At 47.0% G+C, this 26,901-nt stretch overlaps 1 protein-coding gene across 5 annotated transcripts; it reads left to right on the plus strand.

Annotated features, from left to right (window-relative positions):
• The first annotated feature begins 1,782 nt into the window (after nt 1-1,782).
• Nucleotides 1,783-26,777, plus strand: GPR4 (G protein-coupled receptor 4). Of its 5 annotated transcripts, XM_042440514.1 has the most exons (5): nt 3,491-3,657; nt 8,072-8,220; nt 12,394-12,568; nt 13,907-14,005; nt 23,194-26,777. In XM_042440514.1, exon 5 carries the CDS (start codon nt 23,312-23,314, stop codon nt 24,584-24,586), a length of 1,275 nt encoding a protein of 424 aa, XP_042296448.1. In that variant the 5' UTR covers nt 3,491-3,657; nt 8,072-8,220; nt 12,394-12,568; nt 13,907-14,005; nt 23,194-23,311; the 3' UTR covers nt 24,587-26,777. The 5 variants fall into 5 exon arrangements, with proteins under 5 accessions (XP_042296450.1, XP_042296448.1, XP_042296451.1 ...); XM_042440517.1 differs by lacking the exon at nt 12,394-12,568; XM_042440515.1 differs by lacking the exon at nt 8,072-8,220.
• Nucleotides 26,778-26,901: the final 124 nt, after the last annotated feature.

Below are 26,901 nucleotides of genomic sequence, written 5' to 3' on the forward strand. Positions count from 1 at the left end.
TGACAGCTCTTTGTAACTCATTATTAAATCCATCCTATCTGGCTTCCAGCTTTGGGCATCCCCTTTCCTCTGTTGGAAACGAGACTTTAGGTTTAGCAAATCTGAGATGTCACAACTTTTCTGATTCACTTCTGATCCCTGTGCAACACACACAGACCTTGCACAAGTCATGGGTCCATTGTTCACACATCCAGCCAACACATCCAGGGCTGGCCGTGTCGGCCGTATAGCAAAGCACAACAACACCCCAAATCCACAAAGTTTTTATGATGACAACCAAAATGACACATTTATATATACGATGCAAGCTTTTGAGGTTCTACTGGATTCTTCATCAGACAAAGGTGTTTAAAATCAAACAGGAGAAACAATAATTACAAAGTTGGAGTCAGAGGCCTACATTTCGTCACGATGTTGTTGTCGTTGTTCTCAGTTAAGACGGTGCAGAGGGATGGCCTCCATGAAGGCAGAGGCCATTACTCCTCCTTGGCTCCATGGGAACGTTAATGGGATAGTTAGCATCTGTTAACGGGAAAGCAGGAAGAATATCCTGTTATTTGCAAAACCACAACCAATGAACCCAATGAAGGCTTTCATGGGTGGCATCCATAGGTTTTTGTGGGGTTTTGGGGCTCTGTGGCCATGTTCTGGAAGAGTTTATTCCTGATGTTTTTCCAGCATCTGTGGCTTTGGCATCTTCAGAGAATGCGGGCATGGAAGAGAGTGAGGTAGATATGTATGTGTATGTGTGTACACACACACACACACACACACACACACACACACAGGGTCACACAGTTTTCAGCAACAGATTTTAACTGAGGACAAAAGGGGAAAGAAGGAAGAAGAGAAGAGAGAAGCTGGGGCATTTTAAACACCGCCGAAAAAGCAGGAAGACAGAGGATCGATCGGGACTTTCTGTGCCAAATCGGGGCAGTCTGAGGATATGGCATCCAGCTTCTTAAGGCCAGAGAAAATACACAAACCAAAGCCTCAGTATGTTTGCACACATCTGGGAACCTTTTGGGATTCTAAACTGAAAGGAAAGAATTCTGAAATTCTGGCCTAAATCCAATTCCAAGTCCCAGCTAGAATGAGACTAATGGAAACTGAATGAGTCAACATTCGTGTAAGTTCCCATTGGTTTAAGTGGCTCTATTCAAATCCCTTGGGCCTAAATACCCTAAAAGCACCAGTTCCTATTTGATCTTGGAGACTAAGCAGGGCCAGCCCTGGATGGTACTTGGATGGGAGACTGCCAACAAATACACAGGGTATGTTTTGGAGGAAGGAACTAGCAAAACCATCTCTGGGGATCCCTTGCCTAGAACAACTCTAGAAAACTTCATGGGGTCAACAGACAATTTGAAGACATACACACTGGAAGAGCAAAGGGATTTGAGACCCCTGACGCCAATATTTTACTTCAGAGAGGAAGGCTCATGTCTAACTCTTCCTCTGATTAAAGCAATATTGAGCCAAATAATATTCAATCAAGGAAGGATTGTCTTTGAGGGGAATGAAACAAAAACTTCCCAAGGCGAAGGTGCCCAAAACTGACCCCGGGAGCTTGGAGAAGTTCCTTTTTTGGAGCTTCAGTCCAAACAACGGCCTTTTCCAAGAAATACTTGCTCTCTGGTGAACTTGACTTCTTTGTTTACGGAGTGGAGAAATACCAGCTCCGATTGGGGAACTATGAGGAGGGAATTTGGGTTGGGTTGAAACGCCGGACATCACTCCTTGTTTCCAAGAAAAGGTATCCCTTCTTCGTCCCTTTCTAAACAATGATTTCCGGCCGAGAACAATTCCTTATTGTTGCGGAGTTTCATTTATAGATCCTGCCAGGCCAAGGAAAGGCTGGGTCTGTGACCTATCTCCAAAAGTCCCATTGCTCCAGTTGGAAGGAAAGAAGACGGAGGGACAGATTGCCACCCTTTTCTCTGGCAAAGGTGCCTTTGCCTTCCTGCAAGGCAGGCAGACCTCCAACCGGTCACGCCACTTTGCTGTGAATAAGGCTGCAACGTTTCCAAACAGCTCCAGTTTGCTTCAAGGCGGCCTTCTGGGTGAGTTGTGTCTCTTCTTCAGCGCTTGGGATATGATTTAGATTTTCCATCCCAGGTGTCCGTGGATGATGGGACTAAGGCCTCCCAGTGGGCCTCCATGGCCAAGTGGGGAATTCAGTCCCTGGTCTCCAGTGCTAAAAGGACTATGCCACAAAGCTGGCTCCATCCCACCTGCATGAGATCCATCCACTGCATCCATTTGTTGGCATTGTTGTGTGACTTCAAGTCATTTCTGGCTTATGGCGACCCTAAAGCGAGCCTATCCTGGGGTTTTCTCAGCCAGATTTGTCCAGAAGAGGTTTGCCATGGCCTTTCTCTGAGGCTGAGAGAGTGTGATTTGACCAAGGGCACCCAGTGGGTGGGATCTCCACTGTTTTGACTCAGCGGTGGATTCAATAGATATGTTCCTCCAGCTTTACCTGAGAGCCAGTGTAATGTAGTGATGTGAGCCATGGCTCTGGAGACCAGGGTTCGATTCCCAGCTGGGCGGCCTTGGGCAAATCACTCTCTCAGCCTCAGGGGAAGGCCATGGCCAACCTCCTCTGACCAAATCTTGCCAAGAGAAACCCTACAGTAGGTTCACCTTAGGGTTGCCCTAAGTCAGATACAACTTGGAAGCACACAAGGATCAGTCAATCAATAGATCAGTCAGTGGGATCTCCCAATATGTTGGCCATTCAGCGCCCAGCAATTCAGTCTGCAGGTCTTCCTGCCCCCTCTTGACTTGCCCCACGAAGGGCACCCTGCTCTAAGTGGGGCTGGTGCTAGTCCTCATGGAGTATCCCCTTCCATGCTGGTCTCTCTTGGGCAAGTCACATCCTCTCAGCCGCAGGGGAAGCCCATGAGAAACCTCCTCTGGACCAATCTTGCCAAGAACACCCCAGGAGAGCTTCGCCTTGGGGGTTTCTATCATAAGTCGGGATCAACTTGCAGGCACCCAAGAATCCACCCATCAATGGGATCTGCCATGCCAATATATTGAATCAGCCATGGATCCAATAGGTCTGTCTCTCCCAAAGCAACTTGGAGGCACACAACAATCGATAAGTCAATATGGGGATCTCCCAATGTGTTGCTTCAGCAATGGATTCCCTCCAGAGTCAGTGTGGCATGGCAGCTTGTGGTTTGAAGGCTGGACTACAACTCTGGGGTTGGATTCCCTGCTGGCCATGAAGCCCACTGGGTGGCCATGGGCAGGTCACACTCTCTCAGCCTCAGGGGAAGCCAGGGAATGGCCAACCTGCTCTGGACCAGTCCTGCCAAGGAAACCCCCGGGCAGGCTCTCCTTGGGGTCTCCTGGGAGGCCCCCAGTCAATGGGGGCCAGAGCCAGGGCTTGCCCACCGCTGGCCCTGCTCCTGGCTGCTGCTGCTGGGCCCCGCCGGCAGGGAGCGGGTTAATGCTGCTGCCGCTGCTCCGGAGGCTGGCTCTGGGTGGCAGGGAGGCAGGGAGGGCAGCCCAGCCGAGCCTCGGGCGGCTGCACGGTCCTCCTCGGAGGCAGAGCCACGATGGTCGGAGCGGCGCCGGAGGCAGCAGCAGCAGCGGTGCCCTGGCCTTCCTGGGCATCCCTCCGGGGACCCCTCGGCAGCCACCCGCGTGAGCAGCAGCAGGATGGGGAGGATGGGAACTGCAGTCCTTGGGGGAAAGCCTCCCTCTGGACCCCTCGAAGGAGCAGGGCTTCTTCCAGCAGCCTTCGCCCTGAGCACGATCTGCCTCTGACCATGTGCAGAGGGCTTTCTCTCTTCCCGGGCTGGGAAGGCAGGAGAGCTCGGGCGCTGGGACTAGAGAGAGAGAGAGAGCTTTGGGAGGGCTCTTCTGGCTCCTCTCTGCCCAGCCCTGGCAGGAGCTGAACCCAGGACCTCTTGGGAGGAGCCTCCCCCCTCTTGTCCTCACAACAGCCCTGCCAGGGAGACCAGGAGGAGGAAAGGGGTTGGTCCCAGGGAAGCTGAAGGGCTCGGCTCTCGGCTCTCAGGAGACGGGATTGGGGCATCCTTCCTTCCATTGTCTGTTTGTCTGTCTCTCCCTCCCTTCCTATCTTCCTTCTTTTCTTTCTTTCTTTCTTTCTTTCTTCCTTCCTTCCTTCCTTCCTTCCTTTCTTTTCCTTCCTTCCCCTCTCTCTCGTTTTGTCTCTCTCTTCCTTCCTTCCTTCCTTCCTTTCTTTCTATTTCTCTTTTTTCTCTCCCTTTCTTTCTTTTTCCTTTCTCTTCTTTCTTTTCTCTCTTTCTTTCCCCTTTATCTCTCTCTGTCTCTTCCCCCCTTGTTTAACTCTCTCTCATTACAAGCGCAAAAGGCCCCTCTTTCAGGCTCTGCTGGGCTCCCATCCTGACCGGACCCTGCCCTTGGGGCTGGTCTGTGTAAACAGAAAGAGAGAAAGAGGGTTTGGGGGGCTTTAGCCCATTTGGACAGCTTGCCCAGTGGGTTGCTCTGCTTCCAAATGACTATGCATGCACCACTTTGTGGAGAAGGAATTGCACTCTGCACATGCTCTGAGAGGCGGCATGAGAGCCACCTTAAACTATCTCTAGGGATGATGCCATGTAGAAGATGGAGTGAGCTTGTTTTCCGCTGCTTCGGAAACTAGAACTCAAAGCAATGCATCCAGTGGACAAGAAATGTCATCCTACCTAAACATAGCTGTTGTTGTTGTTGTTGTTGTTGTTGTGTGTCTTCAGGTTGTTCCTTCCCACGAACATATCACAGGGTTTTCATGGCAAGATTTGTTCAGAGGTCCAAACCCGCCTTTGCCTCCCTTTGAGGCTGAGAGAGTGTGACTTCTTGTCCAAAGGCATTCAGTGGGTCTCCACAGCTGAGCAGGGCTTCCAACCTTGATCTCCAGAGACCAGGGTTCGAATCCGCACTCGTCCAAGAAGCCATAGTCCATACTCCAGGGCTCTAACCACTGCGCCATGTTGCCTCTCTAGCTAAAGAGTAGGAAGAACTTTTATTGTTAATTAATTAATTAAGTTGATTTTTAAGTGTAAGGAAGAGTGATTTGACAGTGGAATGGACTGCCTTGGAAAGCGATGGGCTCTCCGTCTCTGGAGGTCTTTAAGCCAGAATTGGGATGGATCTATCTCAGGAGTGCTTGAGTTGTGCATTGCTGCATGGCAAAGGGCCGGATTGGATGACCTTTGGGGATACCTTCCTTCTCAAAGATATATATGTGACGCTCCCATCAAATGCCCTATGGATGGCGAAGGAAACATATACATATATAGCAACTGAAATGTTAGTAATTTGGATTAGAGCATCTGCTTACTTCACAAGTGAGTAAGCAAGCTTTTGAGCTCAACGGGACTCTTCTGCAAATGGCAGGTTGAACTACAAATCCCGGATTCCATAGGATAGAGCTACGGCAGTTAAAGTGGTGTCACCCTGCATTATTTCTATAGTGTAGATGCATCCAGCATTTTGGACGAAGCTTTCAAATGGTCTCCAGAAAATGCTTCTGTTGACATGCGCAAGGCTTAACTGAGCTGGTGGTTTCCTTTCACATGTGAATATTGTTAGCTTTGGATAGAAAGCTTGCTGAATGAAACACACTGCAAACTGCTCTTCTTTCCCTTCTTCTCCCTCTTCTTTCCATGTTGCTTCTCCTTCTGGCACCAAAGTTTCTTTTAAAGAAGTCCTGGCCAGGAACCTATCTCCTTTAAAGTCAACTGAAAAAATGGCTTTCAATATATTTCAGGGCTGAATTCAAGGCGTCGTTGATGATATTTCATGCCTCAAATGGCAAAATTAATGCACTTTGACACCACTTTTAACTGCCATGGCTCCATTCCTATGGAAGCCTGGGGTTTGTAGTTTGTGGTGGCACCGCAGCTCTTTGGCAACAAAGCATCTCAAATCCCAAAGTACAAATCCCAGAATTCCATAGCATGGAGCCAAGGCAGTTAAAGTGGTGTCAAAACTGCCATTAATTCTTCAGTGCAGATGCAAGCCTTTGCCATGTCTGGGAGGAATCCCAAGAGTCCCTCTACTCTGAGCATGGATTTACATTTACATGAGTGTTTGGAGCTTTTAGTTTGGTCATGACCTCCTTTTTCTTGGAACGTCCTCCATTTTGCGGTGCCTTGTCCTCCTTTGGCGGGTAGGACATCTGGCCACCTTGGGGAACACTACATCTCCTACAAAACTAGGAATCCCAGAATTACATCACATTGAGCCACGGCAGTTAAAGTGGTGTCAAACTGCATTAATTTTGCAGTGCAGATGCAGCAGATGAGGATGAAGCAGGCAGAGCTGATCACTTGCTTTCATTCCCCCTTACAAAACACTAAAACAAACCCGTATGTTGGTAAGAAAGTAGATAAGGAAGAAGCAGGCATGATCAGGTCTTTATAGAGTCAAAGAGTTCAGGCTCATTACAAGCCATTTCTCCAAATGCACTGAATTGGAGCAGAGCATCATTTCCCCACCTCTGTGTCTATTGAGTGCATTGGAGGCTGGGAGCGAAGAGAAAGTAGGATCTTTCCCCACTTTGATGCTTCAGACTCCCCCATAGAACCCTACTTTAAATTGGGGGGGGGGGTCTTTCTCCAGCTCCCCAAGAGGAATAAATGTATAGTTTGCAATGCATTCCCTTACCCCTTGCTACCAGTTGTCCCAAATGTATTTTACGGCTCTGTTTTGTTTCCTCTACTGGCCCCTGGCGCAGGCTAACCAAATTCCAGCAATAAAGGGCAAATAACGAAATTTAAAGCAGTAATGAAATCAGCCCAAATGCGATTTGAGAGTCGCAGAACGCATGCCGGCAGTGGTGACATCTTGTAAGTTTCCAGACTGGTTTAAAAACATTGCTGCCCGCACCACCACCTGCCTTTTGGAAAGGCTTGCTGGAACAGAGAAACCCTCCATTTTGGGGGTGAGTTTTTCAGACTATGGGCCCAAACAGACAGGCTAAAATAAAGCTGCTTCGGGTCACTTTGGAGGTATGCTGTTTAAATGACGCACACAACTTAAGAGGCCAGAAGCTGCACCAAAGCTGCACTCCAGTCCTTAGGCTTTGGCACGGCTTTTGGACTCTTAGGACGCATGCAACATTTAAACAGCATACCTCCAAAGTGACCCAAAGCAGCTTTATTTTGGCCTGTCTGTTCAGGCCCTTCGTTTCAAGAAGAGTTTTTTCCCTGACTATGGATACCGGCCGCGAAAGCCTTTGATTTCACATTAAACCTTCGATTTGTTTCTGGAGAGTCTGGAAAGTCCTGGCCAGGGTGGCTTCATATGAGGGACATGGAGAAGACTCTGTTGCTCATCCAACATCAGAGAAATGGCCCAATGTCAGAGAAGGATAGAATAGTAGAATAGGAAAGGACCCCTCAAGGGCCATCTACCCCAACTCCATGCCATGCAGGAATACACAACCAAAACACTCTGTGCATGAAGAACTACACAATGCATGTGTAACATCTGTGGAATACAATTTGGAACAAATGTAAGCATATGTACCCCTAATGTGTCTCCAAGGCTCAGTTTGCTAACAGCTCTTATTGCCCTGAGCACTGTGGGGTGGCACCCCATGGATGCAAAAGTGTCATGGAGGGTCCATACAAATGAACACTTACCATATATACTTGACTATAGGTCGACCTCATGTATAAGTCAAGGGCAAGATTTAGGGCCCAAATTATGGATTCTGCAATGACTCATAGTTAAGTCGAGGGTAAAACTTAGGGGCATATAGCAAAGGATCTAAAGGATGCAGCAAAGCCAAACAATGTCCAAAACTTACTAAATTCCAGCAGACTTTGTGCTTAGTCTTAAGGCTGGGTGGATGAGAGAGTAGAGCAGGTCCATGCTTCCAGGACAGAGTATACTCTTACTTTTCACCACGGGATGGTTCCGTCTTTTAAATAAGAGTTCAGATACAGTACTTACATTGACCCATGGATAAGTCGACTTGGTTTTGTTTCTTTGGTCAGTTTTTTGACCTAAACTTCTAGACTTATACATGAGTATATAGTACAGTAGCTGTAGTCAAGTGGATTTACCCTGAGTTCTCTTGCAGACGCTGATGCTTCATCCATCATCTGTTGCTGTTGCTCAGTGGTTTGCAACTCCTTGCAGTACAAGGGAGGGACATAATTCTAGCTTGTCTCAAGAGGACCCTTTCAAGGCATTCCAGCTCTGACCTCCAGAAATCAAGATATTTACTAGGTGAGATTTCCCCAAACAGCCTGTGAAATCATTGTAGATAAAATCTCTGAGACTATCCCAAGATGTCTCTGGCCACAACAGGGACTAGCTTCATTGCCAAACTTGGAGAAGGGTTAGAAGACGTCTTGTGGTTAGGGTTGCCAAGTGTCCCTTATAGTAAGGGATGTCTCCTGTCTGAGATCGAGAAAGTTTGTCCTTTATAGGGCTGGCAGGTGTCCCTTATTATAAAAGACATCCCATACTTGGGACGGCGGACACTTTTATTTTTCAATTTATTCTGAGTATTTATTCCCTGCTCTTCACCCACAAAGGATCTCAGAGCGATTTACAGATTGGCAATTTGATCGTTCCCTGCCCTCGGGTTTACAATCTAAAAGAAACCACCACCAAACAAACTTTGATATATAATAATAATAATAATAATAATTGTTTAATTTTTATACCGCCCTTCCATAGATCAGGGCGGTTCACAGTAAATATGAATAAAACAATTAAAAATACATAAAAACACCCCCATACAAATAGCAAGGTTCCACCCAGTGGCGTGGGGGGTGTGGCAGCATCCCTCAGGAGGCCGGGGAGCCGGCTTTTCAGGAGGGGCCTCTCTCACTGACCCCTCCCCCCTGGTAAAAAGCCACCACAGCGGCAAGACAGTCCTCCGCAGTTCTGGGGAGCTTCTTCCCAGGTGACATGGGGGGGCAGTGGCAGAAGTAGTCCTCCACCAGCTCTCAGGCAGTCCCCGATGTTGCTGGGTCTGCCTGATGGCTCCCTCTGAGGCCGAGATGACAGTTGAAGAGGGAGGGGCCTCTTCCTTCAGGCAGTCCTCGATGTTGCTGAACAAGATGTATTTGGGGAGCATGGGCCCTTCATAAAGAGAGAGATGTGTGCATCGTGCCGTTTATATGGATATGCACAACATGTTACTTTTTACAAAGAAGTGCATGGTCAAGAGTGCTTCTACGCTGTAGGAATAATATGCCATTTGGCACCACTTTAAGTGCTGCAGAATCCAGAGGTTTGTAGCTTTATGGGTTCTTTAACTTTCTCCAGCAAAGAGTGCTGGGGCCTCACAGAAGTACAAGGGTGGCGCTTGGCACATGCTCAGAGGCACTTCTCCTATTCGTTTTCAGTTTCAAGGTGACCGGGTGCTGACAAGCAATTGGGCCAGTTTGCAGCCAAAGCCATGCCAGTTTTCCAATTGCTTTCTGCAGGATGGCGCAGGCAACGGAAAGGGGCTTTCGCAGCCAGGCTTGGACACTCCTCTCAAGCCCAGGCTCGCACCAAACCCTAGACGTGGTTATTTACTCAGACCTCAGCTTAGCTGGGCAGGTGGTGGTTGCGAGACGCACCCAAACACACCCAGGAGCCGAAAACCCCTGAGACAAGGGGCTGGATGGAGGCTGGGGCTTCCAGGAGAGACCTAAGGAGAGCCACCCGACTGGCTGAGAGAGAAGGGGACTGAGATCCAGGAATAGTCAATGCTATTTAGATCCACACCCCTCTTTCCCTATCAAAACATGATATTAATTTCGACAGATACCAAGGGATGCATGCAACATCCCCGCTGAACCAAAGCAGATGCGTTTCCTCCCTTTAGCAAGACCGCTCTCAAAGCTTCAGCCTCGCTAAATGAACCAGCGAAACCTTTTTAGTTTAATCATCTACCAGTGCTGCCAATTAGAGCTGGCAATTTCTGACTTAATTTTAAGACGATTGATACCCGTCCCATTTGTGCAAAACCGGTTATGCATTTACTTGTATATATTTTTACATTTCACACATTAAAATACGCTAGAGAGGAAACCTACATCTATACATGGAAAACTGCAGATTTATACAGTATACATTACGTGTCACAAACTAAAATGTGGTCGAGAGCAAATATAAATCTACACACAAAATACCGCAGGTTTATAAGGTGTAGCTACTTCCCATCGTTCCTCATTAACTGTCTGGAGTTTAGTGGAATATTTTGGGTTCCTGTAACCCAATACAGTATGTCTCTGTGTACAACAGCTGGCTTGCAAAGCTTGCATCTAGGCTAGAATGTGTTATCTCTCTGCGATATAAATAGGTTTTTTGGTGGGGTAATCAAATTGAGGGACTTAGGACAGGTTTTTGCTATGAGTTTTGGTCCTGGGGAGAAAGGTGCAGAGTACCTGAAGGCTCAGGGAAGGAAGGAAGGAGGGAAGGAAGGAAGGAAGGAAGGAAGGAAGGAAGGAGGCAGAGACGTGATCTTTGTGCCTTGGTCTTGCAACAAAACTCACTATAATCTGAGCAACTTTTACTTAACTCTTTCTTTTCCACACCAGCAATTTTCAGAGGACGAGTAGAAGCCGAAACGCCCTAAAAGTGCCCAGTTCTTGTCCGATATTGAAAGCTAAGCAGGGTCAGCCCTGGTTAGCACTTGGGTGGGAGACTGCCAAGGAATCCCAGGTACTGTAGGCTCTGTTTCAGAGGAAGGGAATGGCAAAACTACTTTGCTTGCTTAAGAAACCTCTAGGAAATTGATGGGGCCGCCATAAGTCACAGGCGACCTGAAGGGACACACACACACACACACACACACATATATACACACACACATAGTAGTAGTGTGAAAGCATATTAAACGATTATCTGCAGAACTCTTCTTCAGCACCACATCTCAAATGACTTGATTTTCCTCCTGTTTTCTTCACTGTCCAGCTTTCACAAACATACCCAGAAATTGACCCCTTTGTCCTCTGCTTACTTTAGTTGTTCCAAACTAAGTTCAAAATGCAAAAGTAGTTGATAGTTGACTAACTCAGGAATGGGGAGATAAGAGGAGGGGGGTTCCAGAAACCTTCTCCGCATCTCTCCTCTTTCAGCTCTCAACTCAAACAAAGGTTTGCATTTTCTGCGACTGTGCCATGCAAGGCCATCAGTGTGCATTCAGCTGCAAAACTGAACAACTGGAAAACATCCTTGAACAAGTCTTGCCCTTCCCAGGAAGCTCGCTTAGCTTGTGCGTTCTTCCTCATTTGAAGATTTGTCGGTCACCTTGGCCAGACGCCGATGTTGCTTTGCCACACACTGGCCCTGGTTTCCACCTGTGAAATGCTGGAAGGTGTGGGCTAGTGCTGAGTTGTCCATTCCAAAGCATGACTGAGTCCCAGTTTGTATGCAGGCGGTGGGAATAAGAAGAACAATAAAACACTTAGGTCTTAGCTGTTGACAAAACAGAATGAAAGGCAGATGGAAAAGGGAGACAAGAGGCAAAAAGAAAGGGGAAGGAGGAGCATTTGATAGAGGCAGGTTTTTCAGGCCCTTCAAGCATTGCCCTGGCTTTCTCTGTGGAAATCATTTAGCAGAAAGGAGAGCCTTGGCCAGGATCGCTTCTCTCTTTTCTCTTATATTGAGGGTGCAGCTCCCCATAAGAAGCGCGGGGGTCCAGGACTGTTTGGGGAGAAAGGTCCTTTTATGTTGTTGGTGGTGCTGCTATGCCTCCATCCAAATCCGTCTTTGCGGACAGCCTTCCTTTGCATGACAGAGAGGGAAAGGCATTTTGCAAAATCTCTCTCTGATCTACAATGGGAGCTGGGATATAAAAACTTACTTCTAGTGAAGAAACTACCCTCAGTTTATATATGAGGCTACTTGGTGTAGTGGCTTGAGCATCCATTAGCTGTGTATTCCTGCAAGGCAGGGGTTGGACTAGCTGGCCCTTGTGCTCTCTATGGAGTTTATCCCATGCACAAACTGAATTTAAACTAGAGAAAAAACCTGCAAAAGCGGGTAGATTTTCAAACGGCGTCAGGGTTAACCCTGAACAAAAGTGGGAGGGAAACACAAAAGCGGGTAGATTTTCAGGCAAGGTTTGTGTGAAGGAGAAATAAGGTGACACAAACCTGAATGGAAAGTCACCCAAAACCGGCTCCTTTTTACTTTTGGGAACTTAGGGGTGCATTTTGGCGATTTTCCGTTCGGGTTAACGTTGCGTTATTTCGCCTTTACACAAACACATCTGGAAAACAACTGTCTAGCTCTCACATCCATACATGGTGAGGAGAAATACGATGGCTTGGACGATCCTAACTTTGGTATTCGGCTTATCTTTGCTCTTTAAGATCTTGTCTTGTTCTTTCGTAGCTGCCCTTCCCAGTCCTAGTCTTCTTCTGATTTCTTGACTGCAATCTCTATTCTGACCAGTGACTGAGCCAAGCTGTTTGTCAGCGGAAGACGCTGCTTTGGAGAGTGGTGGGGTCTCCTTCTTTGGAGGTTTCTAACCGGAGGCTGAATGGGCATCTATCACAGGGAAGGCTTGGAGTGTGTCTTCCTGCATGGCAGAAGGGGGTTGCAATGGGTGGCCCTTGATTCCAAGAAGGTATGAGGACTTTTAAACTATTTCAATTTCCTTTTCGTCTGTATTAAATTCTTGTAGCTCCTCCTTGATGGTTATTTCTGCTTTCTTCAAGTTCAGCTGCAAGCATGCCTTAGCAATTTTTTCTTGGTTTTTCTTTAGTAATTGTTTCCTGCTAGTAGTATGGTGTTGTCTGTATATCTTAGATGGTTGATATGCCTTCCTCCAATCTTCACTCCTTCTTCTTCCGTGTCCAAACCTGCTCTGTATATCATGTTCTCTGCATATAAGCTGAATACAAAGGATGATAAAATGCAGCCTTGTCTGACCCCCTTTCCAACTGGGAACCATTCTGCTTCTCCGAATTCTGTTCTGTCTGTAGCCTCCTGCCCTGAGTAAGGTTATGCATCAGGACAACCAAGTGTAATGGTACATCTATTTCCTTAAGACTGCTCCTTAGGCTTTGCTGTAGTCTATAAAGCACAGGCTGGTTTTCTTCTGGAATTCCCTGGGGACTCCACTATCCATCATATGTTTGCAATGTGATCCCTAGTGCCTTTTCTTTTGCTGAACCCAGCTTGCACCTCTGGGATAACTTGCTTCATGTATGATTGTAGCTTCTGCTGCAAAAGTTTAAGCACTTTGCAATGGCCCCATAGTTGCATACATATATATGGTTCTGTTGGACAAGGACTGTGGGATACCATGGTTCAAATCCCAACATAGCCATGTAAACCCTCTGGTTGGTCTTGGGCAAATCATAATTTCTCAGCCTCAGAGGAAACCCATGGCAAAGATCCTCTGAATAAACCTTACTAAGAAAATCCTGAACCAATCTGGTATTGTGGATTGAATGCTGGCCTCAGGTTCTCTCTGACACCAGAGTTCAGATCTCTCATTGAGCCATGGAAATCCACTTGGGCGAAGCCAGACACACACTTGGCCTCAGTGGAAAGCAATGGCGAACCTCCTAGGAAAGAGTTGCTCTGAGTCTCTGTGCTGACCTGAAGGCATATACCAACTATATAAGGCAATTAATGGGAAAATTTAGATATTTGGGATACTATTTCCTAAGGGCTATGTATGTGTGCCAGGGCTGAACATTTGTGAGTCCAGTTCTCAGAAGAGAGAAAGTAGCAACCTTTCGTCCAGACGCAGAGGGAACATGTGCCAGCCGCTGGTCACGGACCTGCATTTCTGGGAGCAGTTGGGCAGCGTAGACCAGGCCAGTTTAATCTCATTTCAGCCGGTAATAAGGAAAGAAGCCAATGTCCTCGGAGGAGACGGGAGGCGAGGGGAGGTAAGGAGGGGCTCAGCTCCTCTTCCCCCGTTTCATCGCTCTTTCTCTCTCTTTTCTCCCAGGAGCTGTAGAACCAACTTTGTCCAAATGTCCAGCTTTCCTCATGCGCCAGCTTCTGCCCTGCAAGGTGCCTACTGCTGAACGTGGCCCAAACACTCCAGGTGAGCTCGTGTCGGTGGCAACAACTAGGAAATGCCTTTGGTTTCATTTGGGAACATTCACCATCCCAACAAAATAAAAAACGAACAGAAACAGAAAACCTAGTTAATACGGCATAATAGAACTTGTTCCAAAATGCACAAAACGGCGGTACTCTTGTTGAGCAGCAGAAAGAACATTTCTAAAATTGCCTATTGCTTCTGTTAGAGGAGAAATGTAGTGAGGAGTTACCTCTCCACTCATGTCTAGGGTTGGTGCCACCCCAATGGGGTAACCCAGGCTTGACACCCCACAGCCACCTCCTCTGCCAACTGTGCCAGGCCAGGGAAGGGAACTTCTGTCATGGTGGGAATGGGGTGCTGCCCCTTTCGGGTCTGGTGGCACTGCTGGCCAAGTGAGAATGAGAAGCCAGCAGCCACACCAGACCTGAACAGCAGCCCCTTTCCCACCAGCAGCCTTCCCATGGTGGAGGGTGTGTGTTGCTACTCCGAGTAACCCCTTCTGAAAGGCCAGAAGACCCAGATGGTGACCCCTTTCCCCCAAACAAGTGGGGTGCTTCTTCCACCTGGCAACCCCTTTCGGGTCTGGTGTAACTGCTGGCCAGTCAGGAAAGGCAGGTCATGGCAACAGTGGTGGCCATGGACCTCTTTCCTTTTGGAGAAGGATGAAGTCTGTAGCCACCGCTGCTGCCACAGACACCAACACCTCCTTTTCCCAGCCCAGCCAAAAGCCCTGTTAGACTGTTGTTATCGTTGTTGCTGCTGCTGTTGTTGTGGTGGTGTACTTTCAAGTCATTTATGACTTGAGCCTATCGTGGGGTTTTCTTGGCAAGATTTGTTCAGAGGAGGCTTGCCATTGCCTTACCTCTGAAGCTGTGTAACTTGCCCAAGATCACCCAGTGGGTTTCCATGGCCCAGCTGGAAATTGAACCCTGGTTTCCAGAGTCCTAGTCCAACACTCAAACCACTATGCCATGCTCGACTTGGAAGGAGTTGCCAAATGCCAGCAGCACCCCATCCCCACCAGCGGGTACAGTTGGATGGACAGCAGAGGTGCCCTGTCTTGTGAAAGGGGGTGGCCGGAGGTGATGGTCTTGGGACAGCCAGTGAGTGACCACCCCACCAGATGGTCATCCTTTTTTGAGGTGTCACCCTGTGTGGTCCACACCTTCGCGTGCCCCTATTGATGCCCCTCAACGTCTCATCATTTACTGTGGCAAACCTCCAAGGGGAAAGAGTTTGGAGCACCTCAACCTCCCAGATACCTTCTCTATCACTCTCTTCCCTGTTTCGGCTACATACTCAGACAGGAGTTTGTGTATGCTGCAACTGCATCATGCAAGCAATTTGGTGTGTATTCAGTTGCAAAACTGAAGGCCATGAAAACATCCTAAGCGTTTCCTTTTCCCATGAATGACTCTAGCTAGCCTTTGTGCCTGAAAAGCTGGTAAGGCCTGGGAGTCGCGAGTGAATGTTTTCTTCTGTGTTTGTGTCTTTGGCCCACATTTGCGCACTCGCTGCCTGGTTATACGGTAACGATGTTCTTCCCTTTGTCTGAACCTCCCGTGTCCCACACCCCTCCCCTGACAACAGCAGGACAATTATTAACACTCCACATGCAGATAGGTTAGGAATATGAATATATACATACGTACATAACACATGCATACATACATCCCCGCTGTCTGCTTCATTTCCCCTGAGCTCTTCCACTTGGAGAGAGGAGCAAGTCAGCACTCATGTGGAATAGTCAAAATCCCCATGCGTCTAACACTGCATATGCATCTGCATTGCAGAAATAATCCACTTTAACTGCCATGGCTCAGTGCTGTGGAATCCTGGGATTTGTAGTCTGTTGTGGCACCAGAGCTCTCTGACAAAAAAGGCTGAATATCTCACAAAACTACAATCCCCAGGACTCCATAGCATTGAGCCATGGCAGGTAAAGCAGTGTCAAACTGGGTTATTTCCGAAGTACGAATGCAACCTTAGACTTCAGAAGGATCAGAAAGAGACACAGCTTGGCCCAAGAGATGCCAGCTTCTCAACTGAGATTTGCAGCTGTGCCTTTAACAGCAGCCTTGCTATTTTCTGCTGTCAAGTTGTCTTTGACTTATGGCGACCATATGAATATGGAGATATCTCCAGCTATCAAGTGTCTTGCTTAGGTCTTGCAAACTCAGGGGGAACATCTACACTCTAGAGATTATAGTTTGACACCAATTTAACTGCCATGGCTCCATCCTAAAAAATCCAGAGATTGGTAGTTTTTGTAAGGCACCAGCAATGCTTTGTCAGAGAAGACCAAAGACTTTGTGAAAATACAAAATCCATATTCCATAGGATGGAGCTACAGCACTTAAAGTGGGGTCAAACTGCATTATGTCTACAGTGCAGATGCACTCCTAGGATTCCCAGACATCTCTACTGGGCTCTTATTCTTTTCCTACCACTTTCCATTTTACCCTTTGTTATAACCAGTGAGTCACACCATTTCGTGATATGTCCAAAGTATGACAGGTTCAATTTAGCCGTCTTCATTTCTTGGGAGAATTCAGGCCTGATCTGCTCTGGGATCTATTTATTTGTCTTTTTAGCAGGTATTGGTAGAATTCTTTGCCAGGACCATGTTTGAAATGAGTTGATTTTCTTTTCATCGGCTTTCTTCACTGTCCAGCTGTGAGATGCTCAGAGTTTGTGGGAAAGTTTGTCTGGGGCTGGGAAGATTGTTAACAGCGATGCAAAATACTCCTCGCCCATTCGGACTTCATGCAAAGATTTCATTTTTGCATAGAGGCCTTTGTCCTTTGTCCACTTCTCTGCCAGAGCTAGAGATAAGACACTTCTGAAAATGTTGCAGCCATGGTCATGGGGAACCATTTATTCCCACACTTTTGTAAAAGGAAGGAGACAGAAAAGGGAGATGGGATATATGCAAACTGCATACCTTTGGAGTGTGCTATAAAGATATAACCATGTTAGTCTGGAAAATCAGTCTGCAAAAGGATCTTGTAGCACCTTTGAGGCTAAACGAAAGGAAGACGTTAGCACCTCTATTAATGCTCATGCTACCAACTTCTTTCTTTCAGTGAGTCTCAAAGGTGTGACAAGATCCTTTTGCGGACTGATTTCTGCAAATGTTGAACCCGCCGCGAAGCCAAAGGCAAAGCAAAACACATCCATTCCCAAACTTTTTTTTAAAGAGGGGGAACTGGATTATATGCAAAACGTGCTTTCTTTTCCAAACCTAAATGTGTTCTGCTACATTAACAGCGGGCATAATGTGTAATTTAGTGAGTTTATGAAATTGCACAATTTGGCAGATTGGTGAAATGTACATCCCGTGCATGTTTACTCAGGCTTTCCATCGAGACGTCATGCGATGCGCTTCCTTCTGTGGGCCTGAGAGTTGAGGTTTCATGTATAATGGTCATTTAAGGGAAAAGGTGAAAAGATTTGGCTGAAAGGGCAGGGACCTGCTTCAGAAACCCAGCAGAGGAGGGATGTTCGCTGAAGGTCTTCAGACTGGAGGAACCCATTCAAACAAGACCAGAGCCTCCGCTGTCCCTATGGGCTACGCTCATAAAATATCCAGGAACTGGAGTGGGCAAAGAATGCCTCCCTGGATGCCCTACGGGTCAAAAATATTTTGGAGCCCTTTTTGGTGTTGTTTTGTTTTGGGGTTTTGCTCCAGAATGTGCCCAAATGCACTCCAGGGAGCATGGAGGGCATTTCCTTGCCAAATCGGAAGACCTTGGAAGGTATGCATGTGCCTTGAAAGTGATCTGCTACCATTTGGATCATAGTTAGCCATCCTTGGCTAGGCGGTTGGGTGAAGAAGACGCCGCCTTTGCAAAGAAATCCCTTTCTGGAAGCCATGGAAAAGCGGGCAGCCATTGCCCACATCTGCTCTGAGCTCAGGTTTCCACTGATTCCCCATATCTGATTAATGATGCCATGCGCCAAAGTGTGTGCGCAATTGGGGAGGCTGACGCAAGCTGTCCAGCTGCTGCTTTCTTTCTCTTTTTGCTCTTTGCAACGTTCTCCTCCAATGAGTTAGTTAAAAGTTCACCCAAGACCGCTTGGGTGCCCGCATCCCAACCTTCCTCTAATATAACCCAGTTCTCCATTCACTTTAAACTGATGCCCAAAGGAGAGGAGGTCCCAGGATGCCGTAGATCCATCCATGGCACCTAAAGTGTTGCCAAAATGTCATTCTTCCTGCAGTGCAAGCACTCTGCACCTCGCTTGGTGAACTGCCTTGCCCTGCACTCTTCTTCCCTTGGCTTCTGCCTCCCACCAAGTTCCTTGCTGCAATTACGCCTTATTTCTTGCCACGGATCATGATGCATGTTCCACACATCTCCAATAATGAGGGCAATCAGGGCTCAGATTGTCTTTCTCAGATGCTCCCTTCTTCCTTCAACCTCCATTCCACCAAGAACTGAGGTTTTGGCTGTTTCCGAGAATTTAAATGTCCTGTAGGGATGCAGAAATAATCCGTATCATTGGAATAATAACTGCCTTGGTTCAATGCTATGGCATTCTGTAGATTGTCATGGCACCAGACCTCTCCGACAGAGAAGGCTAAATATCTCACAGAATGCAATTTCCAGAAATCTAAAGCATTAAGACATGGCAGATGAAGTGGTGTCAACCTGGATTATTTCTATAGTGCAGATACAGCCTTAAATCTGTCATAGAGAGGCCGTAATGGATGAGATGCTTTAAAACTTGACTGCCTTATAAACATATAAATGCAGCCAATCGATGGCATTGAAACTCTGGGAATCCACCTAGAACCACAGGGTTTTTAAAAACCTGGTCTCACTGTTAGATATGTATCACTAATTTCAAAGCCATCCAGAAAGTTACGGTATTTCCATTTTAAAGTTTCCAAGGAATGGACTGAATGCAATTGTGAGAATTGCAGTCCAAAGCAATATAGTGCATCCAAGCTCTAAATATTGTACATCCAAATGTGTAGAAATGTACGGATTTCTCTGTCTGTCTGTCTGTCTGTCTATTTTGTTCCAAGAAGCCTTTCCCTTTGTAGCAATTGCTTTGGTGTTCCTCGTGTGCATTTTAACTTTCCTGCTTTGGTGCTTTCCAAATGCACTTAAGTTAGTTGGACCACACCAAAGTGAACTGAGAAGCATGATGCAGTTAGTCTTGAATTCCCCCCCCCCAAAAAAAGCTATTGATCGCTCATGGTTGGAAATATTCTTATGGAGAGAACTAGAATATGGAAGGTTTATATTTGCTACCTGCGCTGAACCTGGACTTTTAATGGGGGAAGATGGCGAGCGCCTGCTGTTTCCGGCGTCCTGTTTTCAAAGTGGTGAGACCCAGCTTTCCTCCGACCGGCTTGTGTCTGTGTTTGTTCTTTGCCCTTTAGAGCTTGGCGGGAACGTTTCCAGGGAATCTTGTTTGAAAGGAAGGGGGTCCCGCTGACCTTCAGTTCCACAGAGGGATTAAGGACCCAGAAAGGTTAGCATTAAATTTTCAGGAGGGTTTTTGGGCAGAAACTCAACACCCGGCGCTTGGCAAAGTGAATTAATTACAGAATTAAACGCTCGCACAGACCTGGGTTCGATTCCCAGCTTGGCCACGGAAGCCCATTGGGAGACCTTAGGCAAGTCACACTCTCTCAGCCACAGAAGAAGAGAAAAGCAAAGCACTTCTGAACAAACCTTGCTAAGAAAACCTTGTGATGGGTTCATCCTATGGTCACCCTAAGTCAGAAAGGACTTGAAGGCATACAACGACAGCAGCGACAAAACATGATGGTTAAAGCCTTATAAGCTCCCTGGTTCTAGACGCCCTGAGCAACCCCAATGCCCCAATATAAACCTCTGCCAGAGCATTTTGTTCTGTCCTTGGGACCTTGCTTTGTCTTGTCCTCAAGATATGGACTTTTGAATCATGCCGCCCAAGGCCTGGAACAGCCTTCCAAGGGCAAACCAACAAAAGATCCTTGCGCACCTTTTAAGACAAACACTGGTTTACTTTTGCACAACTTTTCGGTGGCTTACAGCCTCAGAGCACAATCTTGCAGCTTAAGGGACTTGCATTTTAGGAATACCTTCCAACATTTCACGGGTGAAAACGGAAACATGCATCCATCCAAGCCTATCATATATGGCTGAAGTTATCTATAAGGATGAACAGACAAGCAAGGAGAGGCTGCAGCAGTTTGCTTTTGCCTGAGCCTCCTGGGAAGAATAAGACTCTTCCTCTCCTTTCTTCCCTGATAAGTTAATGGAGTGCAAGCGGCTTTTGCACTTTCACCTCACTTTGCAGCAACTGAAGTCAGCTGAAGGCAAAAGAAGAAAGTGGGAGGAAGAAAGAGAAAGCGGGGTGTTTTAAAAGCAGCTGGAAAAGTGGGATGGCAGAGGATTAATTGGGATTGTCCCTATCAAATTGGGAACAGTTGGAAGGTATGTATATGCACACATTGTACATAGTTAAAGGTGGAATAAGGACAACACTGGATGGAGAAAGCAACAATTATATTCTTCACACTGGCTATAAACAATTAACGCGAACATGATGGCAGTACACAAAGTTGTTAACGCATCGTGATAAGGGTCTGTTATCCATTTTTAATGTGATTTTTCATGAGTTTATTACCTCTCAAGTAGTAAAGCAATCAAGAAAGTGTTTGCATTTTCCAGTTGTGTCAAACTCTGTATCGTTCCCTTTCTGTGTCCCTTTGAGACAAACAGTAAAGACAATTTCCCAACAGCCGGACCGCTTGCAATATTCTTCTCAACAAGAAGACTTTTCATTGCTGCAGTTTTCCAGTTTTAACCATTGCTTAACGTCTCTTTGGATTATGCACACTTTTACAGAGGTCTCTTTTTAAACTTTAAAGAAGTTATATCAATTGCCTTGGTTACCTTATTGCAAGACATAAACCGTACCCTCAAGCAAACCGTGGGTCGGAGAGGACTGGGGGGCATTTAACAACAACAACAGCGGTTCACAAATCAATACTGGGAAATGTGTGGTGAAGCAACATCAGACTGTGGTCAAGATGACCAAAGTTGTACATAAGGAAGAATGGGCAAACTAGGAGTGATTGCAGCAGGTTGATTTTGCCTAAGACTGTTGGGAAGGGCAAGATTTTGCCCTCTTCCTCTCCTCTCTCTGATAATTTAATTGAGCGCAAAGTACTTTTGCATTTTGAATGCATTATTTAGCCATTGAAGCAAGAGGAGGCGAGAGAAACCATGTTGCTTTATAAAAGTGGGATGGCAGGGGGTTAATCTGGAATAGTCTTCTGTCGCTCCACTTTCTGAGATGCTTTTAAAGAGTCCCGGTTTCTCCCTCCTCCTTCCACTTTGTCCTCAGCTTACTTCAGTTGCTGCAAACTGAGTTCAAATTGCAAAGTAGATTGCGTTCAAATAACCTATGGGAAAAATGAGAGGAAGGGGTGAAACCTTACCCTTCCCAGTTGGCTCAAGTAAATGCAAACTGCTGCAGCCTTTCCTAGCTTTGGCTCTACCTACTTCATAAATGTCTGCCTTCTTGACAACACTCTGATGTTGTTTGGCCACATAAATCCCAGTTTTAATCTGTGAAATATTGGACAGTATATGGGTTGGTGGTGTTGGTGGTGATGGGTCTGAACCATGATAAATTCATCTCAGGTATGCAAACAAGGGCATTTAAATGGCAGGGTTAGGAGTTGCACAACACCAGCTTTGCACAGTTGCAAGGAGAACAGTAGTGCCAGGATTGTGGCTGGTGAGACGACTGGAGTCGTATTTACCTGGCAACCTAAGAAACAGCCTGGAGGCTCATGGCACCTCCAAGGCCGACACGATCCTTCTGGCCGAGGATGAGAAGAAATTTCGTTTGGTTTGATCAAGTCTGGATGAAAGCAGCCTATCTGCACCTCCCAAGGTTTACTGTGGGAAGAGGCACACCTCGCCTTGAGCAGCTGCACATTTACGAGGCGCAGGAGGAGGCTCACTTGCGCAGGGCGTTTTCTGAGAAATAAAGGGCCCACGAAACAGTAGGAACGGCTGAAATGCCTGCAATTAGAAACACGTTTTGGACAAGGGAGGAAAACAGAATGAATTGTGCAAGGGAATGCAGAGATGAGAAATTTCAGTGCAGGAAAAAGACCTTGCAAAACTACAAATCCCAGGATTCCATTGGATGGAGCCACAGCGCTTGAAAAATGGTGTCAAACTACATTATTTCTGCAATGTAGATGCCGCCTGGAAGTCCTTTCCATCCTGGGGAGGCCCTTGTCATTTTGTTGGTAGGCAAAGACTTTTTCATGCCAACAAGCTTTTAAAGAACGGTTGAAGTACTGAATTGTTTTAATGGCTTTTGATCTTTTTAATTGCAATTCATCTTTTGAAAGTGTCGCTTTGAGGCATTTTGATCCTCTGACGACTGGTAGCTGGATTCCATTTTAAGGTTCACTTTCTCTTTAGCTGCTGTCCTTCATAAAACGTGAGCCACTTTGGATTCCAATTTTGGAGAGCAAGCAGGATATAAATAAATAAACATAACAACAGCAGCAACGACAACAACAACAGCCCCGTTGTCTTAAAGTCCAAAAGACAGTAATGCTTCTGCAGCTACCAGAAGAAGGAAGAAAATTTCAGAACGCTCTGCTTTCTGTCTTTCTTCCACTGTCCAGCCGAATTAATGCACCAGGAGACAAAGTCTGCAGTATCTCTGCCCTGTATAAACTCTTGCTTCATGTGCAAACTGAAGCAGAACCTTGTTTTTATTGTAAAGCCTTTTAAAATGTTTTTATTTGTGAGCTGCCTTGGCTCCCTTTCTGGGAGAAAGGCGGCACAGAAAAGAAATAATTGGCCACCAATTGTCCACTGAATTTATCCATCCTTCCACATTCCTGGATGGGCAAACAAGGGCTTTTCGGCCTTACTTCCAGGCTATGTTGTTTTTTTTTACCTCATATGGCCAAAATCTTCCAAAATCACCTACAGATGTAGTCGTTTGCTTCCTCTTACCCCTCCGAACCTTGCTAAAACCACACAGAAAAGGGAAAGGTTTGCCCCAGATTGCAGAGGGTGCACTAAAGCCCACTGGGGCAGCCCACCAAATGGGCAACAGGGAGGGAAAAACTGCCACTGTACAGTTGCTCATCCCCTCTCTAGTGGTTTTCCCACAACCTCAACCTACATTTCTTCCTCTCTTCCCAGGTCCGAAAAGGCAGGACCCTCCATTGAAAGACAGCTTCTGTGCCAACTAAGCCGATTGTCCAGTGTGGTGCCAAGGTGGAAGCCAACATCTAGAATCAGCCAATGGAGACCTTGCTGCATGCCAGCTCCGGGGACTTCCTTGCGATGGTGGCCTCCGTGGTCCTGTGGACGTACCGCTCCTGGCCCCACAGACTCCCCTTCTGAGCTGGGATTTGCTGCCCCCTTCCCCTTGGTTTCCATCCCTTCTCTGGTGCAGCCTGCCGCCTCCTTCCCTCTGAGGATGTGCAACACAACCCTGGTGAGCTGGAGCTGCCAAGTGGACTCAAAGATCGACCACCTCTTCCCTCCAGCGCTGTACATCATTGTCATCACCATGGGCCTCCCCACCAACTGCATGGCACTCTGGGCCGCCTACCTCCAGGTCAGGCAGAAGAACGAGTTGGGTGTCTACCTGATGAACCTCTCCATAGCGGACTTGCTCTACATTGCCACCTTGCCCCTCTGGATTGACTACTTCCTCCACTACGACAACTGGATCCACGGGCAGGAGTCTTGCAAGGTCTTTGGCTTCATCTTCTACACCAACATCTACATCAGTATAGCCTTCCTCTGCTGCATCTCTGTGGACCGCTACTTGGCCGTGGCACACCCACTGCGCTTTGCCCGCTTCCGGCGGGTCAAGACGGCCGTGGCGGTCAGCCTCGTGGTGTGGGCCATCGAGATCGGGGCAAATTCGGCCCCGCTCTTCCATGATGAGCTTTTCCACGACCGCTACAACCACACCTTCTGCTTCGAGAAGTACCCCATGGAGGAGTGGGTGGCCTGGATGAACCTCTACCGGGTCTTCCTCGGCTTCCTTTTCCCATGGGTGCTGATGCTCTTCTCCTACCAAGGAATCCTGCGGGCCGTGAGGGGGAACATCTCCACCGAGAAGCAGGAGAAGGCCAAGATCAAGCGCCTCTCGCTCAGCCTGATCGCCATCCTCCTCTTCTGCTTCGCACCCTACCATGTCATCCTCCTTTCCCGGAGCGCCGTCTACCTGAGCAAACCCTGCGACTGTGGCTTTGAGGAGAAGATCTTCGTGGCCTACCATACCTCCTTGGCCTTCACCAGCCTCAACTGCGTGGCCGACCCCATCCTCTATTGTTTTGCCAACGAAGGCGCCCGGAGCGACGTGGCCAAGGCCCTGTCCACCACCGTCCGCTTCCTCACCAGCTCCAAACCCCAGGAGATGGCCAACGCCTCCCTCACCCTCGACACCCCACTCTCCTCCAAGAAGAACAGCTTCTGCCGGCAACCCTTGGCTCTTCCGTTGCCTTCCTGCTCACAAGACGGACTGGGAACGGCGAGAGACGTGGAGCTCCAGATGAAGATCTTGACTTTTAACCCCTGAACCCTATTAGGCACTTGGTGCTACTTGATGCAACTTCTTGACAATGCAACATCCCACTGCCAAACCTGTCGGGACGGCCGGCCAATAAACATGGAGCTGGAAAAAATAATAATATAACGTTGATATTAATATTATATCAACTTGGGGAATAATATTCCTGAGCATTGGTATGTTTCTGCCATTGGTTGCACCTCTGAAGAGGGTTCCTAATAGAAGTATAGGTTGGATCTCCCTTGTCTGATATGGTTGGGATTTTGAAATGTTTTGGGTTTTGGAGTTTTCCAGATTCGGGAATATTTGCATATACATAATGAGACAGTTTGGAGATGGGACCCAAGTCTAAACACAAAATCCATGTCTGTTTCGTATAAACATTGCTATTTCTCTAGATGAATTAACTGCAGGAACAAAGGGGAGGCAATATGGTGGTTTGGGTGTTGGACTATGACTCTGGAGACCAGGATTCGAATCCCTGCTCTATTAGGGGAACCCACTGGATGACCATGGGCAAGTCACACTCAGCCTCAGGGAATGGCAATGGCAAGCCTCCTTTGAACAAATCTTGTCAAGAAAACCCCATAGTAGGTTCACCTTAGGGTCACCATAAGTTGGAAATGACTTGAAGGCACACAACAACTACTACGCGTAGGAAGGATCGGGTGTCCAACCACATTGACCTCCCAAGAATAAACCCCTCTGAGCTCATGGCAAAGAGGAAGTACTTCATCCTTAAGTAAGCGCTTTCCAAGAATCGCCCTGCGTAACCCCTGAGGAAGCTGCGTTTCAGCACATGGGAAAGCGATGGGTGTTGCAACCCTCTTGCCACTTTCCACCCCAGAAACATTCATGAGGCCCAGAAGGCTTGCAAAAGTTTCTTTGCTTCCCAGATTGATCTTGGAGACCCCTTTGGCAAGGGGCCTGGGAGCAACGCTAGCCCTCTGGGATGACTGCTCACTCCAGGAATGCGTGATGAATAATCCCAACGCTTAGCAAGAGCCACTGAGTCAAGGGCCTTCCTGGGAATCGGCAGGAAAAGGCCAAAGTTGGGAGAAATGTCCCTGGAGGGGTTTGCGGAGGGGAGGAGATGACCCATGGATCCCAGCAGCCTGAGGCCATTTTGGCCGTCTGAGACAGGTGACCAGATGTCATCACTGCAAAGGAGGACGAGGCACAGCAAAATGTAGGACAAGGCATTGCAAAACGTAGGATACTGTTTTGTTTATTTTTACAAAATAAAAGCTAAAACCACACACATAAATACACAACCATTTACTATGGTTTATGTGCAGCTGCATTACATGCGCTGCATTTTACATATGGGTTGCATACGTATACATATGTATTACGTATGTATACATAATACATACACTGTATTACATATATTGCATTTTAATTATGCACTCCGCTGTAATTTTCTGATGAACCTATTTTTGTCAAAAGGCCTTGTTGTCTTGCAAGAAAAGTACAGAACTCTGAGCAAGAAAAAGGCTTAAAACGGTATTTTAAGACAAACAAAACCTTGACCAAATCTGCTTTTAAATTATTCCTTTCATTTGTCTATTGTGCTTAAATGAATTTTTTACATAACCTTTTGAATATTTAATTTAACATAATACACATTAATACATATCAACATTAAATTATAAAATATAGCAGGTCACAAATAAAAATAAATAAATAAACCTACCATAACAATCCAGTTTTCTCCTCCAAGAAAAGAAAGCACCCTGAGTTCTGGGTTCAAGTCTTGCCTGCTGCTGGGGGAAAAGGGACTTTAGAAGGATCCATCCTATTCCTCCTACAGTATTTTGCAGCCAGGACAGGTTGCCAAGTAGACAGATTTCCGTGTTACTCATTGGGCTCCTTAGTCATGCACAAAATGGAGGACACTTTGGAATTCTCCTCCTGGAGAGAAGATGGAAAGGTAGGACATGTCCTGGAAAAGGAGGGCACCTGGTGACCTGGTGTCTGATAGACCCCCAGATATGGCCATCCACTTTGGGTCTAAGAGTGTGTATCTCTGCCAAGAGGAGGAGAGCATCTTCCAAGAGCTTTGCAGCTCTTCTGCTCCAGAGATGCTTCTGGGTTGACTTTAGAGCCAGATTGTTCTGCAGCTGTTTATTTAGGTTCATTCCTCTCAGCCAAATCCTCTTGATTCCCTCCCTTCCCGCTCAAGCGGCTGCTTTATATCCACCAGGACCACCAAGGCTGAAAGTGATACAGCAACAAACGCTGCTTTCGACTTTGGACTCCAAAGCCTCCTCTTCGTTCCTTCCTCCAAAAGGTCTGCTGCAAGACCAATGGCTTCACATGGG

This window comes from Sceloporus undulatus, chromosome 9, assembly GCF_019175285.1.
Source record: "Sceloporus undulatus isolate JIND9_A2432 ecotype Alabama chromosome 9, SceUnd_v1.1, whole genome shotgun sequence".
Taxonomy (NCBI): domain Eukaryota; kingdom Metazoa; phylum Chordata; class Lepidosauria; order Squamata; family Phrynosomatidae; genus Sceloporus; species Sceloporus undulatus.